Below are 27471 nucleotides of genomic sequence, written 5' to 3'. Positions count from 1 at the left end.
ATCTCATACAAATTCTTTATGTCAAGTAAGCGGATGTCAGTCAGGACAAACTGATGACTGCCTGTTGACAAGTGCTGTGAGCAAAGACACACTAGTGGTCACTGAGGCTGTAGATGAGCTGTAATCCTTAGGTTACCTCCTCACTGGGATCACCTAGGAAGCATCTAAAAGGGCCAGTGTGGGGGGACATTCCCTAGATCAATTACCGTGCCTGACTTACTGGCACCAGCACTTTTCCAAAGCTCTCCAGATGACTCTAATATGTAGCCAGAGTTAATAACCTCCAGATGTAATGGAGTAAGCCTTCATTTTGGAATCAGAGGCCATCTAGGCTAGAGTTCCTGGTCCCACCTCTTCAGTAGTTAAGCTCATTTCCTCATTTGCACAGTTGATAACATTTACTTAATCTTCCTAGGAATCACAAGATAATGCATGTAAGAGTATCCAGATCTAAGACATTACATAATTTTATTAATTATAGTAACATCTAGGAAAATCCCCTTCTACGGGTACTTCATTTAATATGTCCATAGTGACAGCATGAAAATACCCCTTTAAAAGATGTTCCTAATTTACAAACAGTTCACAATCTTACATTCACTAACAGTAAAAAATGGAAACAGTAGACAAAACAGTAGGGCTCGACAACCTCTCAATCTGAGTGTGGACAGTGGAGTTGCTCAACCATTCTGCATCTGAAGCACAACAGGCTTTCTCCTTCACCTCACACATAACCGAAGAAACCAGCACAAAATTAGCCATTTCTAAAGTGTCTTAACAGACCTTCTATTTGCACTACTAGTGGTTGGTGGCTCAGGTCTTCTCTGCCTACCTATGTCCCATTCCCTCCAATGGCAGAGAAGGCTAAGACAAGTGGTCCAGAACTAAAAACGCACACAGATGTTCCGCTGGTGGAGACAGAATCAAAGGGAAGCCCGAAAAGCACCAGCGTGGGAAATCAGATGGGGGCAGGACAGACGCATGTCAGGTGGCACGGCCACAGCTTCCTCATGTCCAGCATCCTCTGGCTTCCACAGGCATCTGCATGTGGACACATGAAGATGCAGCCCCTCTTTGGTTCTGCTCCTCACTGAGGCGAGCGATTACGGCTTATTATTATATGTGAGATACATACAAACAGGCACATGCTCACACGTGTGCATGCACACACGCTCCCTCTCTCAAACACTTATTCAGTAATTGTGTTTTAAATTATTTCACGTGTAACAACAGCTTGTGCATGCCTGGTGTCCACACAGGTCAGAGGAGGGCAACAACCCCTGGACTGGAGCTACAGATGACTGTGAGCTGCCTTGTGGTGCTGGGAACTGGACCTAAGTGCTCTAAACCTCGGAGACATCGCTACAGTCCTTTACTCAGCAAATTTTAGTAGTAATATACATGATACATCTTAAAAGAAAGGAAATTTTAGTAAGAATTTCTAAGGATCCTAATGGTAAAATGAGGTTTATAAAATTTGAGACAAACCTATTATTTCCCTTATTATTCACTTACAATTCAAATATCTGAACCTCATGGACTATTCTCTTGAGCACAGCACAGCACAGGAAAATAAACAGAACTAAAGACCATGATGGCACTCATTCTAAGATCCTTGCCTTTGACCCATCCCTCTTTCTTGTCTTTTCTCTTCTCAATTCCTGCATTTCACCTCTCTTTTGTTCTGCTCCTTACTGAAGGCAGTCAATTACTGCTTATCATTCACAAAGTACGTGAAAATGAGATTTTCAGGCACTTAATACTTTACATCAAACCACCCTTAAGAGCGTGAGAAGTGAATGCATACGACATCAGTAAACACAAAGCATCCATGGAATCCTGCAATGCCTTCACGGTTTGAACATGATAATGGACTGAAATCTAGAATTACACCTGCAGAAATGTACTTCAGTTTAACACATGGTGGGATCTTTTCATACCCTAAAGATGACAAAGGCATGAGCCAGGTGGGCCCAAGACCCCCTTGAACCCAGAGGACCATGTGGAAATTTGGAACTCTATGGGGGAAGATGCCATCAGGACTCACCGAGGTTTGACACAGACACGACAGAAAGAATTAAGAACGAGTGGTCCAGTAGGCTCAAACGGTTCTCAATTTGGACAAAGCATGGAGAGCGCAATCTCTCAAATTATTATGCACTTAATTAGCAGTAGGAGCTGCAGGAAAAATGTAAAGTACACAGAACAAGTACACGATGAGTCTCATTTGCTGAAGCACCTCAAACTCACAAATCCATCCACTCTTCTGCAACTGGACATTTGCCATTCCCAGCATCCAGAAAGCTGGCGATTACTTGAGTACTGGTTAATTACTGTCACAGTTTTATTATACATAAATACGATTTGTACATAAAAAGATTTGTGAATTCTCTATGGCTCTAAAGGAATAAAGGAGAAGTCATACAATAAGATATGAGAAACTAGTGTTTATTCCTCCAGTTTAAGGAACATTTTTAAATATGCAGAATCTGACCTAGAGAGTTCACTATCACCACAGGAACTAATGGAGACTTAACTTACAGAGGTGGAGAGACAGTAAGAATGAAGGCTTGGATGGGAACCGGGCCTGAACTCATGAAATTCTCAGTACAGACAAAGTTAGTTTAAAGCCTCATGCGACAGCCTAGAGATAGAGGCACATTAAGTAGCATTCACTACTGACTGCTGAACAAAGTGTCACCTGACCACGGAGATCCCACAGAGATAAACGTGGATGGGGCAGAGGCTAGTAAATGACACTCAAGTATCTGAGAGGAAAGTTTGTTTCCCAGTGTGCAGTACTGGGAAGCTGGACACAGAGGACAAGCATTCGATTCCTTGCATTCACATGGCCGCTAACAAGCATCTGTAAGCCAGTCCTACAGAGTGAATTCCAGAGCTGCATAGTCGAGGCCACGTCACAAGCACATATATTTTATTCACCTTCTTAAACACAGGCAGTAGGATAGGGACATGGCTCACTTGCTGGGTGAGCCTGGACGTCCCGTACTCAGATCCTCAGAACCCATGCAAAGGCAGTAGCACAGGAACATGTGATCCACTGACCAACGGGAAGATGGGAGGCTGAGACAGGAGAATGGCAGAAGCTATTGGTCAGCTAGACTGGTGGACATTTAGCTGGCCTAGTGGTCACAGCAGTGAATAAGGAAGACTTGGTCTCAGACAAAGCAGAATGTGAAGCACTCAGGCTGTGCTGTGACCTTACATGTGATCCAAGGTAGGGAATGAACACGGTAAGGAAGGATGTGAGAGCGCATAAGCGCGCGTGCACACACACGGGCGGACACTTTTTTTTGTCCTTTTGCCTATGTAGTTGCCTAGCATGTCCAGGGTTTAGTCACTAGTACCACCAAAACCAAAACCAAAACCAAAAAAACGTAAGTAGGATTGATCTTAATACAATTTGTCACTTAATGGTGATTTGAGCAAATATAAAATCATATCCCAAACTAAACATGATTAAGTTTACAGCCAGGTTATAAGACTCTTTCTAAGAGTGGGTTAAATGCCTGTTTATGCACCACATTCCTCTGGTTTAAAGAGGACATGGAGCCCACTGTTTTGGCCTTTAATTACGGACTTAGGAAAATAGTGCAGGGGGAACAGAAGCACCAGGCAAAGCCAGGTGACTTATCTGGACCCCATCTCAGAAAGTAAAACACTAAGTTACGATTTGAAAGAATACACCTCCAAGAGTGAGCCAAACAGACCACTGTAACAACTGCACGGACAGATCCAGGGCTGGGCTATGGGGTAGGTGAGCTTTACATGGATGGCCCGAACGTCGTAGAGCCGGCATGACAGCGGTGGCAGACCAAAGAAAGGCAAAAGTGCACAGAGGGAGGGAATGGCTCTGTGACATCCAGTGCTTCTGCTGCTCTACGGGAAAGTATTCATTTCTGTCCTCTTAAAGAGAGTCATGCATTAATTACATTCCAATACACACGCGCACACATGTTAAACAATGTATGTCTATGTATTTAGACAGTTTAAGCCTATCACACCAGAGCTTAGGAGGCAGGAATGTCACCCAAAGTTCAGGGTTAGCTGGGCTACACAGTAAGTTATAGGCCAATCTAGGGTCTGTTTGGAGGCAGTAAAACACCGTGTCATGTGGAAGGAATGAGGGGCAGGGGGAAGGGGAGGAAAGGGGAGACAAAGGGACAAAACCACACCACAAAATAAAACCATGTTCAGATTTCCTTTTCGCATAATGGATAAATCAATATATTTCTAAGAAAATACTCACGAACCTTCTCAAATATATTAAAGTGAAAGACACCAATCTTAGAACTTAAGAAAATTTAAAAAATATTTTAAGCCGACTAAATTTAAGATAAAGGACTAACAAGTATGAAATTAAATTTCAAAGGGATTATGACAAAAATTAAACTTTTATATGCCTAGAAAACTAACCCTTGGGCTGGAGAGGTTAAGAGCACTGGCTGTTCTTCTAGAGGTCCTGAGTTCAATTCCTGGCAACCACATGGTGGCTCACAACAATGAGACCTGATGCCCTCTTCTGGTGTGTTTGAAGACAGTGATTGTACACATATACATAAAATAAATAAATCTTTACAATCCAAATATTGCTTGTATTTATTTACTTAAATTTCATGAGCAATCATTTTTCAGAAGCCCAACAATCTTTCCATTAAAGCACAAATGCATTTGATTATGAAATTCATATCACTCTTTCTGCATGTGTGCATGTTCATGTGCATGTAGACCCGTACGTAAGTACATTTGCAGAGGCCAGGAGCTGACACTGGGTGACTTCTCAATCAGTCTCTGTTTTATTTACTGAGGCAGGGTCTCTCAAAGTACCAGAACCCTCTGCTTTGGTCAAGGTGGCCAGCTTTTCCAGATGACCCGCTGCTCCTCCTCCTTCCTCCTGGGTGCTGAGATTACAGGCAGGCCACCAATCCCCGCCCCTAGAATTTACAAAGATGCTGAGGATATCAGCTGAGCGATCTCCCCAGTTTCCCACCACTACAGAAAAGAAAACGGAATGACTGAGTTAACACACACACACACACACACACACACACACACACACACACACACCATTACTTATAAACGAACGAACGAACGAACGAACGAAGCAAGCAGGCATGCATATACAGAGTGCTAGACATGGTGGCATAAACCTTCAATTGGAGAACTTGGGAGGCAGAGAGGTAGGTGGGTCTCTGTGAGTTTGAGGCCAGCCTAATCTACAGAGTTTCAGGCCAGTCAGAGCTAAATAAGTCTTTCTGAGACCCTGCCTCAAAATTTAATTAACTTCAAAATTAATTTAAAAATTTAAAATCATATATAGAGAATAAACCGCTTGTTTATTCTGTAATGAAACCTAAGTGAATGTTCTAGGAGGCTAAAACCCTAAATGCCTTTCGCACTATGCTGTAGATTCTTTAATGATACATACATATAGGCTAAACTTATTCACTGGTCTGCAACCAGAAACTATGACAGCAAAAGATAATTATGAAACAGGCAGTGCTTGTGAAACTGAACAGTGTATGAATTCAGAAGCTGCAGCACTATATCCCAGTCCACTGCACGCTCTACCCACTGTCACATGTGTGTGTCCACACTCTACCCACTGTCACACGTGTGTGTGTGTGCGTGAACACACTGCTTCCACATGGCTACCTCCTCGCACAGCTCAAACTCCCAGCCGTAAACGTGAGCTCTCCCGTCTCCCTCAGCTTTGCCGCACACAGTATCTACGATCGCTCAGTCTGGCATTTCACAGTTCAGTGCACAGAATGTCATTGGGATCCAAAGTAAGTGTTTCCTCACTACACTCAATCTGATAATTGGTTCTGTCAATCCTACCTTCACATTGCCCCTCAACTACAGCGGCCTTTCTGTCCTCTGCTGCCCACCACATTCCCCTCTGCCCCCCTCTCCTTTCCATTTCTCTCCCGCAGCCAGGTGCCACTCCAGCACTCCCGGGGTGAAGTCCCTCCTCCACAGCTCTCCCCATTACCCTTAAACCTTCACATTTTAGCCTTGGCCTACAAGTACCTATGTAATAGGTTCTTCCCCATGCCTCCAAACTCACTCACCTGTCTTCTCCTCCCTGGACACTACATTCAAGACATAACCATCTTCTGTCAGTTTCTGGAACGTGCCTGCTGAGAACCAAGTCATCATGTCCTACACCACAGTTGTGTTCCAAAGCCTTTATGGTAGTGTATTAAGTGGCGAGAAGGTTGGAGATGATGATGTCTGGTGATGAGCCTTTCCCAGTGGGATTAGTGTCTTATAAATGAGACCCTAGGGTGCTTGCACCCTTTGAGGACTCAAGGAAGAGAGCTACCAACAGGAATCCCTCCCCTGGGCAGATGCCGAACCTGCAGGCGTCTTGATTTTATTCTACCTCAGTCTGCAGAGATGGATAAAGTCAGCATTTACTGTTTTGGGCCTATGGTACTTTTGCTGTAGAATGTGAAGAAGCTACGACCCAAGCCAAGCTTTCTTGAAACACAGCTCTGTAATGCAGCTGGCTGCTCTTCTCGCCCGCCCCTCAGAGTTCACCTGATCTTGACAAGAGTCTCCCATCCCTAGCCACCTTAACGCAAGAACACAAGTCTACAGGCACTGTCTCAGCACCTCAGTTAGCACTTTACCAGTGCTGTGTGTGTGTGTGTGTGTGTGTGTGTGTGTGTGTGTGTGTGTATGAGAGAGAGGGAGGGGGGAGGGAGAGAGGGGAGAGAAGAGAGGGGGGAGGGAGAGAGAGGGAGAGAGAGAGAGAGAGAGAGAGAGAGAGAGAGAGAGAGAAAACACTCCAGCCTGTCTTTGGACATGAGGACACAGCAGCAAGGTAGGGTTTGAAGCAGGACAAGCCCTTACTAGAAAGGAATCTGGTAGAGCTTTGATCCTGGACTGTTGGACTGTCTGTGACCCGGGCAGTTCCAACACAGTAATAAGGTGTTTATAAGTTTAAAAGGTGTTAAACGTGAATGCCTCAGCAACCAAGAAAAGGATAAGGGCACACTAACAGAGAAGGGTTTGTAAATCCAGCACCAATCCCTCCCTGCCCTTGGGATTATATTCTGTCAAAGGACCTACAATACTGCAATCCCAGTGTCCTTCCCCTGACATCCCTTTCCCCATCTGCCTATGACACTCTCACTCCAGATGATGTATGAGAATCTCCTGAACGCTTCAGGCTTCACTTAATGCCCGACGTCGGCTAAGGTGTGTGGGTCACCTACATGTGTGTCTGCATATACGACCTATGCCTCGTGACTGACTGCATCATCCACTGGGCTCTGAACGTCTCCACAGCGTTCTGCGTGTTTTGCTCCCTGGGTATTTCCAGCTCCTAAAGCACAACCACACAATATGCAGTCAATAACTATTTGTTAGAATAATTAGCGTTTAGTAATGTCCATAAAAGAGGAAGCCTGTCAGAGCAGAGTGGCACGCAGGCCCAAACCAAGGAGAGCTGGCAAAAAGAAGCACAGCTAGCAAAACGAATGTGCAAACAACACTTGGCAGTGAATGAAGGAACACAGGCAAGAAGACTGCGAAGACACAGCCACAGAAACGAAAAGGAGACAATTCTTTTACAGGAGGAAGAGGTCAAACGAAAACAGTGCTCCCTGGGTCAGAGATGCTAGGGCTCTGCAGTGGATGCGAGCAAGAGTTTCATTAGAAAAGGCAACAGGTAAAAATCAATCAATCAATCAATCAATCAATCAATCAATCAAGACTAAATGAGGGCTGGTTAGAAAGCTCAAGGGTGAAGTCACAAGGTAAGCCTGACACTGGAGCTCAACCCCTGGATCCCATGTTAGAAGGAAAGCAGCAGCTCCCCAGTGCTGTCCTTAGACCCCCACATGCACACTGCACAGCTCCCCACTGCTGTCCTTAGACCCCCGCATGCACACTGCACAGCTCCCCAGTGCTGTCCTTAGACCCCCGCATGCACACTGCGGCACGTGTACTACCCACCATGTACATATTCACATGCACACACAACACAATGATTAAAAAACACCAAAAGAGAAGAGCTGGAGAGATGGCTCAGTCATTAGGAGTGGATTCTACTGCTCTTCCAGAGGATCCAAGTTCAGTTCCCAGCACCCACACAGGGTGGCTCACAGCTGCTGTAACTGCAGTCCCAGGGGACCTGGCACCTCTGGAGTAAGCTAAGAGTAACAGCATCCATGTGTGCACATACACTCACACAAACACACTCGCAGACACTTTATCATGGTAAAAAGTGCACTCGTTAAGACAGAAGACCCATTAAAAAGTGAAAGTGGAGGGGTGGCTGAGTGATAAAGGACTGCTCACCGCTCTGCTGGAGGACGAGAGTTCAATTTCCAGTACTCACAGATGCTGATAATCTCAGTGCCAGGCCATCAGACAGGAACCCTCTCTGGACTCTGGCACCCTCACTCACCCAAACACCAAGAGCAAACGGAATCTTAAAGTGGCAAAAACAAACAACTCATGGACTGGAATGGTAGCTCCGTGCTTAGCCTGTGCTTGCTGCTCTTCCAAGGTCATGGGCTCCTTGGTTCCCAGCAGGCCGTCAGGCCGCATCTACCATCTGTAATTCTAGCTCCACAGGATCTGCATCTCTGACCTCCAAGAGCACCAGGCATGTGGCACACCCACGTGCCAACACATACACCTTCACCAGTCAGAAACAGGTATTAAAACACATGTAAGGAACTTACGCGTCGGATTAGAAGGCCGGCGATGTTAGATGTTTTGAATCAGAGACCAGTGGGGAAGTGACGGGGGAGCTAAGCTAAGCAAATGCTTTGACTGAGAACTGGGCTCATTTTATTACCCAGCAGGCCTGCCAATCTCCCGGCAAACACACTTAGAGAGTAGAGGTGATCACTGGAAAACTGCTCAATAGTTCCTCTGATGCCTAGAACTTAACCTTTACAATACTAATTCCATTACAGCCCTCTTGCTGACTTCACATCTCATTCTTTTAAAAATGCCTTCCTTTGTTTCATCCAGGTAGTCCTGAAAACCACTGAGGAAAAAACAAACATCAACAACCCAGTCCCTAGAACCCTGTCTCTGCGTTTGTAAAGACTCCAGAGAGAAAGTGGTCAGCCCTGCTCGCAGGCAGAAGCTGGAGCTGCAGAGAAAGATGCACAGGACCGGTGCAGTGTGCAGACCAATAAAAGCAGCAGGGAGAAAGCGTACAGCATCGGCCTCAAGCACACGAGCCTCCGCAACAGCGCTTGTCACGCACAATTCCCAGTTGTGTGTTAAAAATGGCAAACAGGGCCGTGTGCTCGCACATGCATGCAATCCCAACGTTCGAGAGACTCAGGCACGAGGATCCTAAGTTGAAGTCAGAATATATTCAAAAAAGGAACAACGTGTGTGTGTGTGTGTGTGTGTGTGTGTGTGTGTGTGTGTGTATGTGTGTGTGTGTGTGTGGTAAATAGCACACTGTAAGTTAGTTTAAAAGCCTAACAACATTTTATAAGCAATGGAAACTTTAAGCCAAATCTTACTTTCAAGTGTATGGGACTTTGAGTCTTTTTTTTTTTTTTTAAAAGTGTTGACTCATTCTGGGCATAGTAACATGGTAATGCACGCCCACAATCCCATCCCTAGGAAGCTGAGGCAGAGGGACTAACCTTTTGTCTAGCCTGAACTATTTGAAACTTTGTCTCAGAAAACCAAATAGAAAAAGAAGTAGGTATACAGGCAAAGACTGGCTCCAGCCCAGCCTGGGATTATTCCTGTGATCTTTGAGCATTTCCTCAAATCTCCCCAACAGTGTGGCACTGAGCAGGAATCCTCCGCACGCACTGGCGACTGTCACATACATAAAATTGCTGTTTTCTTTTCTGTTTGTGACCATTAACTGTTTCAGAGAGGTGGCACATTCTCGTGTCTGAAATGAAAGGACATAAAAAACTGAAAGGCACACTATGCCTTAAATGAGGTTTCTTGGTTTCGTAAGCTTTTCTTATTTCTCCTTCAGAGAGCTTCGAAATTAAAATTAGCATTTGAAAGTATTCAAAGATCATCGTTGAAACTTCTGCTTAGCTTTGCTCTTCTCCAGGTGCAGCTCTGAGTGGAACAAGTGGACCACCTGCTTTGTCTGAATTTGGACAAATTTACAACTGCATCAACAAAAAGGTGACAACAGCCCTATGACCTCACGAATAACCAGGACCTTGTTACCAAAAAAAAGAGTTCTTAAATATAAAAATCCATTGCCATTAATAATTTAAGAATATCATACTACTTATGAAACACGTTAACAGTACTTCCTGGTCATGTGAGAAAGAGATTAAAATAGTAGATGAAGACTTACAGTTTTTACTCTGTATGTTAACGAGACGTTTTGAGGATAACCCCTTGAGTGCTGTGTAGTGCAATATAGAAAACACAGCAGTACAGAGAACAATGGCGTACACAGGGCAGTGCCCGGCACATGCAGTGCAGGACCCCACCCTGCTGCCTGGAGCTCCAGGACCGACTCTGTCCCCAGGGGCTGGAGAACCACACCTTCGGATGCAATGTCAGTACAAGTTAGATACAGTTGTTAGATACAGACAGATGGCTCCATACAAAAGGCGACCATACAGAAACGGTATAGACACGAGAAGTTCAACAGCCAGAAAAGGAGAGACAGTTTTCCAGATAGAAAGACAGTGAAGCATGGTCTTCACAAACATTCCATAGTGGACATCAGCGACCAAGTCCACCATTTATGTCTGTCTATCTCTGCATCCTGTGGCACGGAGGGGCAGGATAATCACGGCAGCTAGGGCTGAGCTCTGGCCGTCAGGCTTGTTGGCAAGTGCCTTTACCCTGATGCTCTATCTCATAACGTGCGTACGTGCGTGCGTGCATGTGCACGCTATGCACGCACATGTGTGTTTGTCTGAGTATGGGGGAGTACTCATACTGAAATAAGACCTCATGTAGTCCAATCTCGTTTGAGACTTGACTATATAGCTAGGATGGCCCTGGTCCTCCTGTTTCCATCCTCCAGGTCTAGGGTTACTTGAAGTCTATTTTTTCTTTGATCTTCTCTCTCTCTCTCTCTCTCAGCCCCAGGTTCCGTGTGGCTGGCCCCCCACCCTAAGTGCTGTGTTTACTGGCTTGTGCTGCTACCACAACTAGGCATGCAGTGAACTTCTTTAGGTTATGAATCCTTTTATGAAGTGACAATTTTTGATGGGAAAAAAGTGTGTCATTACCAAGTTTTACATTCCAAATACAAAACCATGGGACAATTCCACGTAGCCCATATCAAATGTAAATCTAAGAGAAGAATGAGAAATAATTACCATATACATCATAAAATATGTGCCTTACGGACTGAGGTTACTAAAGCCACAACACTCCGAGCTCTGCATAGAGTTTAGTAAACTTCCAACAGCCACACAGACTGGGCAATAGCTCAGCGCCAATGAGAAAGAACTTACACGGGACTTTCTTCTTGGCCAAGACATGGGGCTGTCCTCACTACCCACGCACACTGGAAAAGTGACACGAAGCTCAAAACGTGGAAAGTAATCTTGGTGGCAGGGAAGGCCTGCACCTGCACCTGCAATCCTGGCACTTACGAGGTTGTGGCAGGAGGGTTGTGAGCCACGGGGGTGGGGGTATGATGGCTTTATTCCATAGTCTGTATAGATTTCTCAAATTATTAGAATACTCTATTTGCTACTATCTCATAAATAGTAATGTTAAAATGCTAAGTATAAGTAATTTAAACAGTGAGATTCTGTCTTATGAAAGAAGGGAAGGAGAGAGAGAGAGAGAGAGAGAGAGAGAGAGAGAGAGAGAGAGAGAGAGAGAGAGAGAAACAAAGAGAACTTGCCCAGGAGATAGCTCTCTCATATGATGCTTGTTATTCAAAAATGAGGACCTCGGTTCTGTTCCTGGCACTCACATATAAAAGCCAGGCAGAGTAATGTGGGCCTGCAACTCCACTGCCAAGGACAGAAAAACAGGCAGGTCCCAGGGTTTGCTGGCCATGCAGTGTCTAAGATGGAGAGCTCTAAATTCAGTGAGGCCCTGTCCGAGCAAGTGAGGTGAAAGGTAATAGAGAAAGATAGTCAAAGTCAATCCTTGGCTCTGCAGAAGCATGTGCAAGTAACTAATTGTCCCCCAACACTCCGCACTCACACATTTCTCTGTAAAGCACAGCAAAATTATGTGAAACCATCTTTGCTATAACCTATCTGAACCAAATATCTGTTCTAATCAGGTAAACCTTCCCTACTTGTAGTGCTTATTTCCTGAGTTCTCTCTGAGCACCAACAGTCCTTGCTCTGGGCCTGGTCTGCTATCCCCACGATGTTAATGAATTCTCCTGCACGAGGGAGGGAGGAGGTTCCTCCTGCAGTCACGTCAACGGTCCTCGGTCCTTGCTGTCTGCTGGTCAGGGCACACCAGGGCTGCACTTGCAGTGCCCGTGCCTTCCCTCTCATCCCTGCCCATAAATGTGAAGTGGACTCAAGCAACCAAAAGTGCGCGAGGAAGCTGCAGCACCGCGTGCCCTGCAGCACCGAGTGCCCTGCAGCACCGTGTGCCCGGCAGCACCATGTGCCCTGCTGTCCTGCTGTGAATGACGCATGCACAGGATCGACCGACAGACACTCACACGGAATGTGGTCTGTCACCCATCATGAGCACATCTGTCATTACGTGATGATGTCCACACTAAAGTGCTAGCAACAGAGGCTGGAGAAATGGTTCGGTGGTTAAAAGATCTTCCGGAGGACCCAAGCTCATCCATAACTCCGTTCCCAGCAGCTCAATGGCTGGCAGCGTCAGTTCCAGGGATGGGACACCTTCCTTTGGCCTATACAAGCATGCACTTACAGCATGTGCATGTATGCACATATATAGAATGTGTATACACACACACACACACACACACGCACACACACACACAAACACAAAATTGCATTTTATCTAATTATTTATGGTTAATATGCCATAGTAGCTAAAACCATCCGTCCTGGATCCAGGTAGAGTGAGGTCTCTAAAACCACCTTGTAAGCACCACAGGACAACCAATGTAAGCAAACGTAGGAGGCTGCAGATCTCCCAGACAGGAGTGCAGACGACCTCACATCCCAACCGGAGTATTCTTCCCTCTCTCTACTTGCCCCCTGGCTCTCTCTCTCTCACGTTTCCTTCCCCTCTCTTTTCCTCTCTGAATCCCCCTCCTCTCGTGCACCACAGACGGGCTTTGAACCTGCTGTGCAGCTGATGACCTTGTGATCCACTGGTCTCCACCTCCTCAGTACATGAACCACCATGCTGGCTTATGCAATACTGAGAATCAAGCCAAGGCTTCTCTACCACCAAGCTGTTGCCTTAGGAGGAGCAGACTCTAGATCACAGCATGGCAAGGGAGAGGCCAGGCTCAAAGCAAACCTACTCCTGGGAAGAGGAGGAGGCGGAGGCTGGAGCCCTGGTTTGAGCAGAGACCTCTCAGGACACATCCAGTTTCTGAGCATGATCCAAGAGAGGCCTGTCTGAGCAGTGAGGACCACGCTCTTTCTTCAGAAGCTAACAAAGCTTTACGCTGCCTCAGGTCCTCAGCTGGGTGAGCAGCCTGTGAGAGAGTCAGCAGTAGAGCAACACAGGCAAGCCGACACGGAGGAGATGGGCGACACGGAGGAGATGGGCGACACGGAGGAGATGGGCGACACGGAGGAGATGGCCGACACGGAGGAGGTGGGCTTGCAGATTTGAGATGGGAGTCGCTACTGTGCGGGTCTGGGCTGGAGGCCAGGGCTGATTCGTCCGGCTGAGGCCTGAGTGTGCACAGGGCTGTGGCTGGAACTGTCTTGCACAGATGCAGGCGTCGGGCACTGCGTACTTACCATTCTGCAGTCCCATCCAGAGCTGCTTGTGGTCTTTTCTCTGCATTTCGTTGATCACCTGACTTTTGTGCTTTAAAGCGTCAGCTTCCTTCACACACGACATAAAGTGAGCCTCAACTGCATCCTTGGACGGACAGTGCAGAAGGTCCTTTTCTGGAAAACTCTGTCAAAGGGAAACACACACAAAACAAGTGTGCAGACCGAAATTAGCTTCTCCGGAGAATTGTATTTCACTACTCACCAGTGTTCACGGCATGTCGCATTTCATTATCATCATAGTTACAAATACCTTAAAACTTAATAAGTATTGCCTATTAGAGACAATCTGTACCATTCCCAATAATCCTCATCGGTGAGGTTATCTTTTGTATGTTCCCAAGCATATCATGATGCCTGTAACCGACACAGCATATCATGACGCCTGTAACCGACACAGCATATCATGACGCCTGTAACCGACACAGCAAACACAAATGCGAGGCCTTTGGAACCAGACCTATGTACAAGCTGCTGAGATGCCTCTGTACCCACCTTCAAACGAAGGCCCAACTCAATCTAGGGAGGCTTAGAACTAACTCCTCAGTGAGAGGGACTCGGGGAGCGGGAGGGCAGTAATACAAAACAGCCGAGCTACTTATGCAGCCAGCTCAGTGTGTCAGAAGCCTGGCCACAGCCTCCCTGCCTCGCTCCCACCAGGAAGCGTCTCTCTCACACCGGCCCAAGGGCGAGGAAAGAGCCCGGTGGAATCACTAACAGATCCTGACTCACTACATTTCTCTTTCCTGTGTGCACATGTGTACACATGCTTCTCTCCTGATCCAAGCACTGCTCACACATCTCATCTATCTTCCAGACTGAGACATGGCCAACTAAGTCTAACTTCACTCTTACGGGATACTCAGGAAGACCCCCTTAGAAAGCAGTTCACCTGAGGTGTGCATGTCTTTTCATTACTTTGCCACATACGCTCCCCATCACCTCCTAAGGACCAAAGCCAGGACTCTTGTGCTCTCCACCAAGCTAAACTCCTAGACCCTCCTTCTAGAGATTATAATTGCGTAAATTAAAATAGTCAATGTATCTAGGTGGGTTATAAATAACTGAACAGCATTAAATCCAAGCACCACTTACAAGTAAATGAAGAAATTCAGTCTATTAGCAATACCACGAGATTAAGAGTACTTTGTTAAAACAGCTAAACAATCCACTTTCCTGTCCCATGTAAAGAACATGAGCTCTCACTATTGGATAACCAGCGCCTCTAGTAGAAGATACAGCTTTTGGAATTAAAAATATAAAGACACAGTTTATAAGTTTAATAAAAATCCTAAAAAAAAAAGAAGCTTCCCAAGTTACTTTGGTGTTCGTAAAAGGGTTGAGAGGGAAGGGCATTTTCCAAGTATTTCTTCTCATGTACTATTTTTCAAGAAGAAAGAATATATTGGGAAAAGCAATTCCATGCCTTGTTAAACTTCCAGATTCAGGTGGCAGTGGCAAGAGGGATGCAAATGCGAGGCCAGCGTGGGTTATGCAAACTTATAAACCCACCTCCTTCTGTGCCCCCACCAAGCTGACACGCTAATGTCAGACACGCTGACACATGCCTGTAATTTCAACATTTGAGGACCATGAATTCAAAGTTTTGCAGTTTGGGGGCCAACCAAGGTTACAAACCCTGTCTTAAAATACAAAAGAAAAGAGAAAGAGAAACAGGTAAACAAGCCAATGCTAATTAATTGTACCAGACCCAGGAAATGTTAAGTTTCTCCAAAAGTTCTTCTCATAAAGTTTTCCAAGATTCTAATTGTACCAAGGTGTGACCTACGAGTTTAGCCTCAACCAATCATCACTCCTTGCTATAATCTGTAGGATATTGTTTCACCACGTTTCCTAGGTCCTCTTTGTCCAGTTTTTAGACTCTCCCGTCAGAGTAGCTTTGCTCACTCTATCCTCTTAGTATTCCACGTACATTCTCTCCATGAAAACACCCAGCTAAAACCAAACCCAAACTCCAAACTCAGCTTCTCCTTGGCTACAACTATTATCGTCTGTCACCACAGATGCACAGAAGCCTTCCGTTAGCTGTGTGCTAGCCCTCTAACTGGGAGGCGTATCCTTGGCCAGCCTATTCAGGCCAATACCTCCTGCCCAGGTTATGGCGTCAGCCACAGGGGTGGGGTGGGGAGCTGGGCCCTCCATGTCAGCTAACAATCAAAGTAATCCCCAACATACTTGTGCACAGTTCTGATCTGTGCAATCCTTCAACTGGGACCCCCTCTCGGTGACTCTAGGCTGCAACAAAGCAACAGTTTAAGCTAACAAGGGCACATGTCTATACTTAATGGTTCTGAACTGAGAGTCATAGTGACCTTCTAAAAATTAAGACCTTTTAGGATATAATCAAAGCCATCAAGATTCTAAATTACTTTAGGGTCTGCTACTCTGCCCTAAACCTCCCACCCTATTACACACACACACACACACACACACACACACACACACACACACACACACACACAGACACACACACACACACACACACACACGCTGCGCCAACTATCTGAACATTCTTTTCTCTTTGTCTATCCACTTAGATGTCTGGTGAGAAAATCCTCAGCTTTGGGTTGCGTTTCTATGGCACACCGTCCAGGACACTTTCCCTTTCACCCAGCAAGTCAAGGTTGAGTTTATGCTGCCCTGACTCTGTAGTAATAATACTGGCCAGAAGTATAATGCCTGTTAACACGCCCACAGGCAACAGAACTCTGGTAGTCTATAAACCAGGGACAGTGGCCTGACTTCTCAGTAAATCTTATAAGTCAAATTACTAAGATACGATTTATATACAATGAAACATAGGAAGTTTTAGATGAATTCTGAATGACTATCAGCCAAACACGGTAGAGAACATTACAGCAGATAAACAACATGTCCTCACTCCTCACTGACATTAACCAACTGTAACTACTATCCCTCACCCTCAACCTTAGTTACAAGGCACCCTGTGTTCTGAGCGGTGGGCTCCCCCTCTCTTACTCCAACAATCACCGACAGGATCTGCTGCATCAGTTTGCCTATAATAACACCTCACAAATAAAACATACGTGAAGCAGTCACTGACTTAGCATGCTCTTGAGATTCACTCATGTGACTGACTGCACACATCAGAAACCGACTCCTTCCTGTTCCTAAAGTGTCAGTGAATGACTGGCGAGTTTCATCTTGAAACCCTACTGCTAGCACGATCCTTTCCAACTTTTACTTGGTTAATAAGGCTGCTGTGAACAGTGATACGCAAGTGTCCTAGCAGACAGCCTTTCATCTTTCTGAATATACAGCTACAAACAGCAACGTTGGCCACACAGATCTGGGTGTACGTTTAATGGCATCTAAACACTGCTCAACTATTTCTTGCAGTGACGGGGCAGTGTTAAGCTCTCATCAGCAACCTTCCCAGCTCCGGGCTCAATGTCAAAGGTGTCATCAGCCTTCTTCGTTTCAGTCATCCTAGGATGTGTAAAGTAATCTCTCTCTCTGGTTTCCATTTACATTTTCCTGATGACTAAAGATGATAGGCACCTTTCATGTATTTATTGGTAAGTCATAGGTTCTGCACACTTTCTGTTCAAGTCGTTTGCATTTGTTCCAAAGCAACTGAGACATGAAGTAAGAGGATGAGCACAGTGTGACTTCTGTGTATACGCATGCAAATACTGTCCACGAGAAACAGCAGGTGCACACCGCATCCTGTGCCCAGCTGAACAGATCTGAGTAGAAGTGTACAGTGTCTGTAGCCTCCATGTTAGAAATACCTCAGTCAGCAACACACTCACAAACAGCCGCCATCACTACTTCTGGTTCCAAATAACCCTCCACAGCTGATATGCTCAACCTCCCACCTCAGAGCCAACTTCTGGTCGTCTTCAACGTGAAATGCCTTCCGACTGCAGCACGCACATACATACCTCTTAGCCACTTGTCTGTGTACAACTATGCTATGGAGAGGCTCTGGACTCGCCCTAAAGACCTGTGGTTTTTGACTGCACAATCTTAGAAGCAGTGGCTCGTTTGCTTTGCTTTGTGTTAAGGAAAACATGCTGGATATGGCAGAACTGCCTATAAAATCGGCAGGGCCAGATACCCTTGTCTTCTTGAAGCAAACCCATCACGTAGGGGTCTGGAGAGACGGCTCAGAGGTCAAGGGCACTTGCTGCTCTGGCAGAGGGCCCAGGCTGGGTTCCCAGAGTCCAAGTGGCTGATCATAACCGTCTGTAAGTCTTGTTCCAGAAGACATGACTACTCTTCTGGCCTCTACCGGTAGCAAGCATACACATTCATCCAGGTAAAATATTCATTCACACAGAATAAGTCTAAAATCCCTATTTTTAAGATCTATTTATTTATTTAATGTATATGAGTATGCTGTCGCTATCTTCAGACACACCAGAAGAGGGCATCAGATCCCATTACAGATGGTTGTGAGCCACCATGTGGTTGCTGGGAGACGAACTCAGAACCTCTGGAAGAGCAGTCAGTGCTCTTAACCGCTGAGCCATCTCTCCAGCTCTAAAAAAGTACTTTTTAAAACATCATTTAGAAAGATTTTTGCTATGCCATTGGTCAAACTGAGTAAACTATCTTTCGTTCATTTTTCTTTTTAATTTTTAAAATTTTATTTATGTGTATCTGTGTGTACACGTGTGTGTGTGTGTGTGTGTGTGTGTGTGTGTGTGTGTGTGTGTGTGTGTACTCAGCGATGAGCATGTTGCTCTTTCTAGGTTGGCTTCAATTTGCTAATTTTTATTGAAGACTTTTATATCCATGTCCGTAAAAGATACTGAGCTGCAATTTCCTTTCAATTTCTTTAATACTCTTAGGGTCAGTTATTCAGCCTCTAAAACAGACTGTGAGTGTCTTTGTGTCCTTCAATCATGCATCCCAACTCCTAGAACAGAGTTGGCAGTGTACAGTGGACCTGAGTATTTACTGCACTAATCCTTATCCTTTAATGCACACACATTAAACATCCCAGGGGACAACACTAGGCCTTTCTTTCCATTGCTGAAAAGCCCATGGGAGCAGGCAGATGGGGATGGAGGGAAGAAAGAAGATGAAGGCGCCTCTATTGGGGGCTGCAGAGATATGTGAGGACATAACTGCAGTGACTGTGAGGCTGGCGAGAAGCCACCCATGGAGCCAACATGAAACTTGCAAAACATACTGGATGGGAAGGAAACAGCCAAACAAAATCAACAACAGAAACGCTTATATCACGCCGAGCAGTCCAGTCAAATTTGATGAGATGGGAACCAACCTGGAGGCTGAGTGGTAGGAGCACTTAGGGCTCTCTCAGAGGCCCAGAGAGCAGATCCGGTAGCCATGCCACACAGCTAACCAACTCCTGCAACTCGAGTTCTAAGGGGGCCCACAGCCTCTTCTGACACACACACACACGCATACATACACACATACACACACACACACACACGCACACACACACATACATACACACACACACGCACATACATACACACACACACACACACACACACACACACACACATATACACACACATACACACACACACACACGCACACACACACACATACACACACACACACGCACGCACACACACACATACACACACACACGCACACACACACAGACACACACACGTTCACACACAGACACACACACACACGCACACACACAGACACGTTCACACACAGACACGCACACAGACACACATACATAAAAATTTAGAAATTAAAAAGAAAAATGAAATGGGTCTAATTTTAATGAGACCCCATCACACTTGCTATAAAAATGAGGTCTACTTTACAAGGCTGCTGTGCTAACAACTGCACTAGGAAGTGTGCACTGCAAGGGCGCTGGCTATCAGCTGTGCGGATTATGAAGTAAATAGAGTAAACCGTTAACATTTAATTCAACTGGCAATGCCGATGCTCTGTATCTGTCTGAAGTAGTTTATTTTCACAGCACTGTAAACTGCCCATCGCACACTCACCCCATCGCACACTCACCTCGGCGACTGACACTCACGCACATTAGGGCGGTGGCTCTGCCTGGACAGCAGTGGGATAGCTAAAGTGCAGTAACGCACTACTTCACAAAGCCCCTTAACATGTACAGGGAAGTAACACCTGGCCAACAGACTGAAGGATGAAGGGACACATCATGAGAAGGATGGCCAGCGGCCTCCATCTGAGAGCCTGTGGCTAGGGACACCTCAGGCTGTACTTCAGAATCCCGTTAGTCTGTCATGGGAGTGGAGCGATGGAGCGGTGAAGCGCGCGGAGACCAGGGTGGGTTTGGCTGGGGTTTATTTCCTGTTTTACTTTTACTACTCCTCAAGGTGGATTTCATTCTGTAGTCAAGGCTGGACTCAGACTCCTTATGCAGCATAAGCCTTAGCTGGGCTTGAACCCAGAACCTGTGCACCTCTGCCTCCTGGCCACAGAGCCACTCAGTATGTCACCTATGACTTTTCAATTATTCAGACAAAATTACCCAACGATAAATTTACCTGGTTTCAAAACTACAGAGGCTCGTGAAATCTTTAAGACTTCTATCAAAGTGGCCACGGAACTGCTCAACGGTACGGTCATTTGAATTTCTACTCATGCCCATATCTACTCATGGGGATTTATTCTGGAAATATAGCTGTACTATCTATTGGTTATATAGCAACCTGTTATAAGCCTAAACCATAGACTACTCGGCTCTAAAAAAGAAAAGATGTTTATATATTAAATGGCTTTCTTGAAAACTTGGGAAGAAACTGGAGAGTATTTTGGGGCAGCAGGAAGAGCCGTGGGAAGTGAGACGTGAAAGACTATTCTAAAGCAAGCAACTGGTGATGAAGCCGCGCCTGCAATCCCGGCAAAGGTGTGACAAAGCTGGAGGATCACTTTGAGTCTGAGGCTAACCTAAACCACATAGTGAGTTTCTGGCCAGCATGGGCTACAGAGTGAGACTACGTCTTAATAACAAACAAAAAGGAGAAGTAAGAAGTAAGTTCTATGAAGAACCAGGAATAGGGAGGAACGGCTGTTTAAACTGTACCTTGAAATGTACTGTGATGTTCCAAGGCAGAGCTGAGCTTGATGCAAGAAGATCGAACAGTAGGCCAATTGGATAATGCCTAAAACGGAAGGAGTGTCTTAGAGAGAAAACACATACATTTGTAACTAAAACCCCCAAACCAACTTCCGCACATCCTATCACGCCCTGTCACAGGCTTTCCTGGCTAATACGGAAAAGTAACCGCAGCTCCATGACCGGTTAATATCTACACTCCCTCCAGCTGCCGGGTGTTTCTCTTCTACACTTTTCATTTCCAAGAACAGTTCCGATGTGCCCCAGGGATCTAAACTATCATCCCAGTACTTCTAAGAGGGACCTAGTCTTTGTAGGGATATTTAAGCACAGAAACATCTTGTTTCCATTAGAAAGACAACTCCATTATGCAGTACTGGTTGGCCTGCTACTATCTTTACCACACTGGCCTCAAGCACATCGCAATCAACCTTCTACCTCTACCTCCTAAAACGCTGGGATAACAGCAGGGCACAGCCACATCTGGATTTACAGCAACTGTTTTGTTCTGTTTTTGAGATGGTATCTCCTGTGGTTTAGGCTGGCCTTGAACTCCTGCTCCAACTGTCTTGAGAACTGTGCTGCTGTTTTGTTTTTAACATTAACTTTTATTTACTTATTTTTACATTGTATGAGTGCTTTATCTTCAACTATGTCTGTGGACTACATGCATGTAGTATCAACAGAGGACAGAAAAGGACGTCAGAGCTCTTGGGACTGGAATTATAGATGGTTGTGAGACACCATGGGGATGTGGAGAATTAAACCTAGCTCCTCTAGAAAAGCAGTCAGTGCTCTCAACCAATAAGCCACCTCTCCAGCCTTTGCTTATGTAGAAACTGTTTAGTGTACAGTCAATCACCTAAGGAGTATAGACTCTCTGGTCTGTGATAATACCATACATGTATGTAGACTGGTCTGTGATAACATTATACATGTATGTAGACTCTCTGGTCTGTGATAATATTATACATGTATGATAGATTCTCTGGTCTGTGATAACATTATACATGTATGTAGACTCTCTGGTGTGTGATAATATTATACATGTATGATAGATTCTCTGGTCTGTGATAACATTATACATGTATGATAGACTCTCTGGTCTGTGATAACATTATACATGTATGTAGACTCTCTGGTCTGTGATAGTATTATACATGTATGATAGACTCTCTGGTCTGTGATAACATTATACATGTATGTAGACTCTCTGGTCTGTGATAATATTATACATGTATGATAGACTCTCTGGTCTGTGATAGTATTATACATGTATGATAGATTCTCTGGTCTGTGATAGTATTATACATGTATGTAGACTCTCTGGTCTGTGATAACATTATACATGCATGATAGACTGTCTGGTCTGTGATAGTATTATACATGTATGATAGACTCTCTGGTCTGGTCTGTGATAGTATTATACATGTATGATAGAATCTCTGGTCTGGTCTGTGATAGTATTATACATATATGTAAATGTGCAGCCTTTCAACTACAGTTATGGAATCTTACTGCAGATCCAGAATATTACAACAGCATCAGAATCCCCCGGGCCTGGCTGAACTTGACTATGGTCCTAGTGTTCTGGAAGGGGAGGCAGGATCCAGAATTCAATGGTTAATCTTAGCAACATAACAAGTTTGACACCAACCAAGGCACTGTGTAACCCTGCATTCAATGGATGGATGGATGGATGGATAGATGGATGGATGGATGGATGGATGGATGGATGGATGGATGGATGGAAAGGAAGTAAGCAAGTAAGTAAGTAGAGGCTGGAGGAAGGGTCAAACGAGTCTATTTAATTCGACCTACCAATCCTAAACTGAGATGGAGACCAGACTCCCGAAAGCTGTTCCCTAACCTCCACAAGCACTCAACTGCACGCTCGCATGTGCACACACAGACACAGACACAGACACACAAAGCAGAAAAGGATGATCCACTCATTGGAGTACTACTGCCCCAGGTCAGGTCACAGAAATAAATGCTTCTTACCCAGAAAAAAACCACCACATTGAAGATTCACAAGTTATTTTTTATTGGGTAAACCAAGGGCAACATCAACCAAAAAGCCAAGTAATTAAATGCTCTTGCCTTGCTATCATGGCTTGAGTCTGATGCCCAGTACTTCCCCTGACCCTGAAAAGGCCCATTTTACAGAATAATTTCTAAAATTCCCCCAACCCCCAACCTTACAAAAATGAACGGAAATGGTAAAAACCACAAGGACTGTCCACGTTATTTACAACTGTGAGGAGCATCCAGGTTCTCAAGGGAGCTGAGTGTGAGTGCACACCGGACGCCCTGCTGGGATGTGCTCCTGAGTGCACGTGCCGCTCAGCCTCTGTACCCTAGGTTCAGGGCAGCAGAAGTCAGTTCTAACGTCTTACTTCCGCAGTCCGCATTCTGAAAATGTTTTGTGCAGTATTTAAAAATCACATCAGAGATGTGCCTAACTTACAGTTACCAAAACAAAAAGAAAGGTGAAGGTCTAACTCACTCTGTCCCTTCTCCCCATTGTCTTTTGCTGCAGCAGGGGAAGATTAACCCAGGGCCCTGTACGGGCCAGGCCAGTGCTTTCCTATTGAGCAACGAACCCAACCTGACTTCACCCACTAACATGATGTGCTGCCAGAGCGGTCTTCAGACACAGAACTGGTCTCCAGACAATCACAGCATGAGAGTATCAATACAAGTGATGACCAGTTCTGCTCAGAGTAAGACACTCCACTCCTTAAGTGCAGTGTTACAGCACCCTCTGCTGTCTGGTTAAATAATCCCCAAAGGCACGGTTTTCAGACGGATCAACACTTCCGTTTCTCAGATAACTTTTTAAAGTTAGCAACACAAACACATGAGGGCTGGGGCTGGGCTCCATGATAAAGATAAAGCACTGCAGCCTATGGAAGACTATGGCCTAGAACCTGTCTACGCACCAATAACATCTTTTCTTTCTGAGACAGAGTCTCTCTACACGGCTCTAACTGTCCTGGAACTCACTATGTAAACCAGGCCGCCCTTAAACTCAGAGATCTGCCAGCCTCTGCCTTCTGAGTGCTGGGATTAAAAGCATGACCATTGTGCTAGGCCTGTACCTTTAACGTACTGGACATTCAGTGTGTCTTCTACTTTTCTTAAATAGCTTTCTGCATAATTTGGGCAAATTAAAATAAGCAACTAAGAAATTAGAGAATAGATGGGGGGATTAAATAGACCTTCTGTAGTTATGGCACAAGAGCTCTCAAGACAAGCATTTGGAGCACACCCGTCATCACAAAAGCTGAGCGGCTATAGTCAGAAGCACAGTGATTTGACACAAGCTTGGATTACAGGGCGAGCCTCCCACTAGCCTGGGAAACAAACATATCCTGTCTTGGAGGGAAAAAGACTTTCCAGAGGGCTGAGAATAAAGTCTAGTGGAAGAGCAATTGCCTAGGATGCCCAAGAGCCCTGGTTCAGTCCCCAGTGAAGGGTGGAGGCAGGGTGCTTTCTCAAAGGATACAGGAAGACGATATAAGCCAAATCACTCTTCTGCAGTAAAAAGAAGGAATCGGTCCAAAGATTACTGTGGTATCTAGGAGCTATAACCTTAAAAAATATAACCTAAATCCTAGAAGTTCGCTCCTTCCAAGTTGTCCTTGTCAGCTGCACAATAAGATTTAATTACTTAAATCCTTTCCTTTTCTAAGACTCTTTCGAAGCCTCTTTATTGTATTATTTCCACATTGGGAGAAAGTACTTTAACCTATTTAAACCATCTTAGCATATTTCTGCAATCAACTGCATACAAATCCAAACATACGAATACAGGATCCTAGTATATTTTGACCTCTTCCACGGCCTTCTCTTTGTAACTTCTCTACTTTAAATATTTTAGAAGCACAATAACCAAAAACACCAAAACCGTATCTGCACATGGATAAAACCCTGATTTAGGAGTTTTGAAGAATCGTAAATCCACAGAAGCCAGGGTGTGGGGCTGGAGGGATGACCTCAGCAGCTAAGAGTACACACTGGGGTCGGAAGGTGCTCAGCAGTGTAAAGCACTTGCTGCTCTTTCAGAGGACCCCGGTTCAATTCCCAGCACCGAAATGGTGCTCAAAACCATCTGTAACTCTAGTTCCACGGGATCCAGTGCTCTCTGCTGACCTATAAGGGCATACACATCCATACTAATAAAACAAAACAGCCTGGTCTTTCAGAGATTCCAAGATGAGCTCCCAGCATCTACACGGAGTGGCTCGTACCAGCTGTGACTCTGCTCCAGGGTATCTGATGCCCTCTCCGTCCTCCATGGGCGCCTGTCCTCACTTGCACATGCCAACACACACAGCCATACACATGATTAAAAACACTTTTTTAACAAAGAAAATATGCTAACCTATCATCCAATCATCCATCCATCCAAACAGAAGGCAGATCTCTCCCCTCTTCTATGATGCTTTGAATGGGAAATGTCACCAAGATTAGGCATTTGGACCCTGGGTCCCTATCTCTAATGGCACTATTGAGAAAGGCAGAGGTTTTTTTCTTCCTGTTGTTTTTTGTGGGGGTGGGGAGTGGAGGAGTGGTGTAGAGTGCCGTGGAGTTGAGTACAAGGATGGGGTTTCACATAGACTAGGCCAGACTCATTATGGAACCACAGATGACAAACTTCCGAGCCTCCGGCTCTGCCTCTGAGCGCTGGCATTACAGGTGTGCCTCACGATGGCTGGTTTCTGACAAGTTAGGAGATTGAATCCAGGGCGTGGAACATGCTAGACAAGGCAGGGTACTGTCTACACAGCATTACACAATGGTTTAACTCTCACTCCTTTTCTTTTTTTTTTTTCTTTTTTTTTTTTTTAAGGGTTGCTGTATGGTCCTGGCTTTCCTGGTATTCAATACATTGACAACAGCAGCCTCAAACTGGTAACTTTCTGCTGCAGTCTCTTGAATGCTGGGATGAGAGCTACCATGTGTGGCCTTCTTTCTTTGTGGAACTTTGCACACCTGTTCTAGCATACTATACCTTCTTTTTTTTTTTTTTTTTTTTTTTTTCAATGGCTTTATTGAGATATAATTGCATGTTATTTAATGTTTTTTTTTTTTTTTTTTTTTTTTTTTTTTTTGGTTCTTTTTTTTTTTCGGAGCTGGGGACCGAACCCAGGGCCTTTGCGCTTCCTAGGCAAGCGCTCTACCACTGAGCTAAATCCCCAACCCCATACTATACCTTCTTAAAGCTAGTGTATACTTAGTGCTTAACAAAGAAGAAAAATTCACTTACCACTTCAGGGGTGTGCCTTCATATTCAAACCATATCTCACTAACATCTTCTTGTCTCATAACCTTCTGAAAGTGCTTTTTCACTTTGTCAGTTACCAGCGTCAAATAGCTGACTCTTGGCAAAAGCAACTGAAATGAAAATTTGAAAAGCCATATTTACTTATTCATCATTGTTTCAAAATAAAGATGTTAAGTAAGCCTTTTTAAAAATTTTTAATTATTTATTCATATGAGTACACTGTAGCTGTCTTCAGACACACCAGAAGAGGGCATCAGATCCCATTACAGATGGTTGTGAGCCACCATGTGGTTGCTGGGATTTGAACTCAGGACCTCTGGAAGAGCAGTCAATGCTCTTAACCGCTGAGCCATCTCTCCAGCCCCCCTTAAACCTTTTCATAGTAAGGGAAACAGTTGTGTTCTTTGTATTACTTTGACTGCTTAATCCCAAGTAATCTGCTTTTTATAGAAGCTAAAAGCTAGAGGTTAAAACAGCAAATGTTTCTGATTGGGTTATAACTTCTAAGTAGTGCTTAGGGAACATATGTTTGTAATTGACACAATTGATAATTTTTCCTTACCCCTCTATATAATACATAATTGCATATCATACTAATTAAGGTATTCAGTTCTATTAAATTTATTGTAAATATTAAATGATTTACATGAGTACTATCACCTCTCTTTACATAGAACATAAATGTTTAAAATATCAGTTATATTTTAATAATATGGCTAACAAATGACAAAGATACATTAGACTCTTTCAAAAACTAAAGCACCAGTACACAGGTTACACTGAAGGATATACAAAATCAAAGGAGTACACATGGCAGCCGTCTTCTAAAGATGGGAGCCAATGGTGTAAAATACATTGGTGCGATGGTTGGCTTTGCCAACTCAATGCTGTCTAGAATCACTTGTCCACACAGAGCTGATCTGTGGGTGTGGTTAGCAGTGGTCACCTTGACTATGCTAACTGAGGTCAGGGACCCCATTCCCCGGGTTCAGGTTCTGGGCTGACAGAGTGGAAAGGGCAGTAAGCTTGCAGGCATGCGTTCATTTCTGTCTGTCCTGACTGTGGATGTGGTAACTAGATGCCACTTCACCTTCTCTGCCTGCCTCAGCTTCCCAGCAATAATGGACTGGAGCCTGAAATTCATAAACACCTGTGAATTATTTATTTAAAAACAACTCCCT

At 44.8% G+C, this 27471-nt stretch overlaps 1 protein-coding gene across 2 annotated transcripts in view; it reads right to left on the bottom strand.

Moving 5' to 3' along the window:
• Atg5 (autophagy related 5) overlaps window positions 1-27471 on the bottom strand; it is a 96370-nt gene that overhangs the window by 47366 nt on the left and 21533 nt on the right. For both annotated transcript variants that reach the window (XM_032888519.1, XM_032888518.1), the window contains exons 3-5: window positions 26273-26400; window positions 20965-21043; window positions 13878-14040 (exon numbers count right to left, since the gene is read on the bottom strand). In XM_032888519.1, the coding sequence (XP_032744410.1) occupies window positions 13878-14040; window positions 20965-21043; window positions 26273-26400 (370 nt within the window). The remainder of the gene's footprint in view (window positions 1-13877; window positions 14041-20964; window positions 21044-26272; window positions 26401-27471) is intronic.

This window comes from Rattus rattus, chromosome 18 (genome assembly GCF_011064425.1).
Source record: "Rattus rattus isolate New Zealand chromosome 18, Rrattus_CSIRO_v1, whole genome shotgun sequence".
Classification (NCBI taxonomy): domain Eukaryota; kingdom Metazoa; phylum Chordata; class Mammalia; order Rodentia; family Muridae; genus Rattus; species Rattus rattus.
This window is presented reverse-complemented; position numbering and strand designations above follow the sequence as displayed.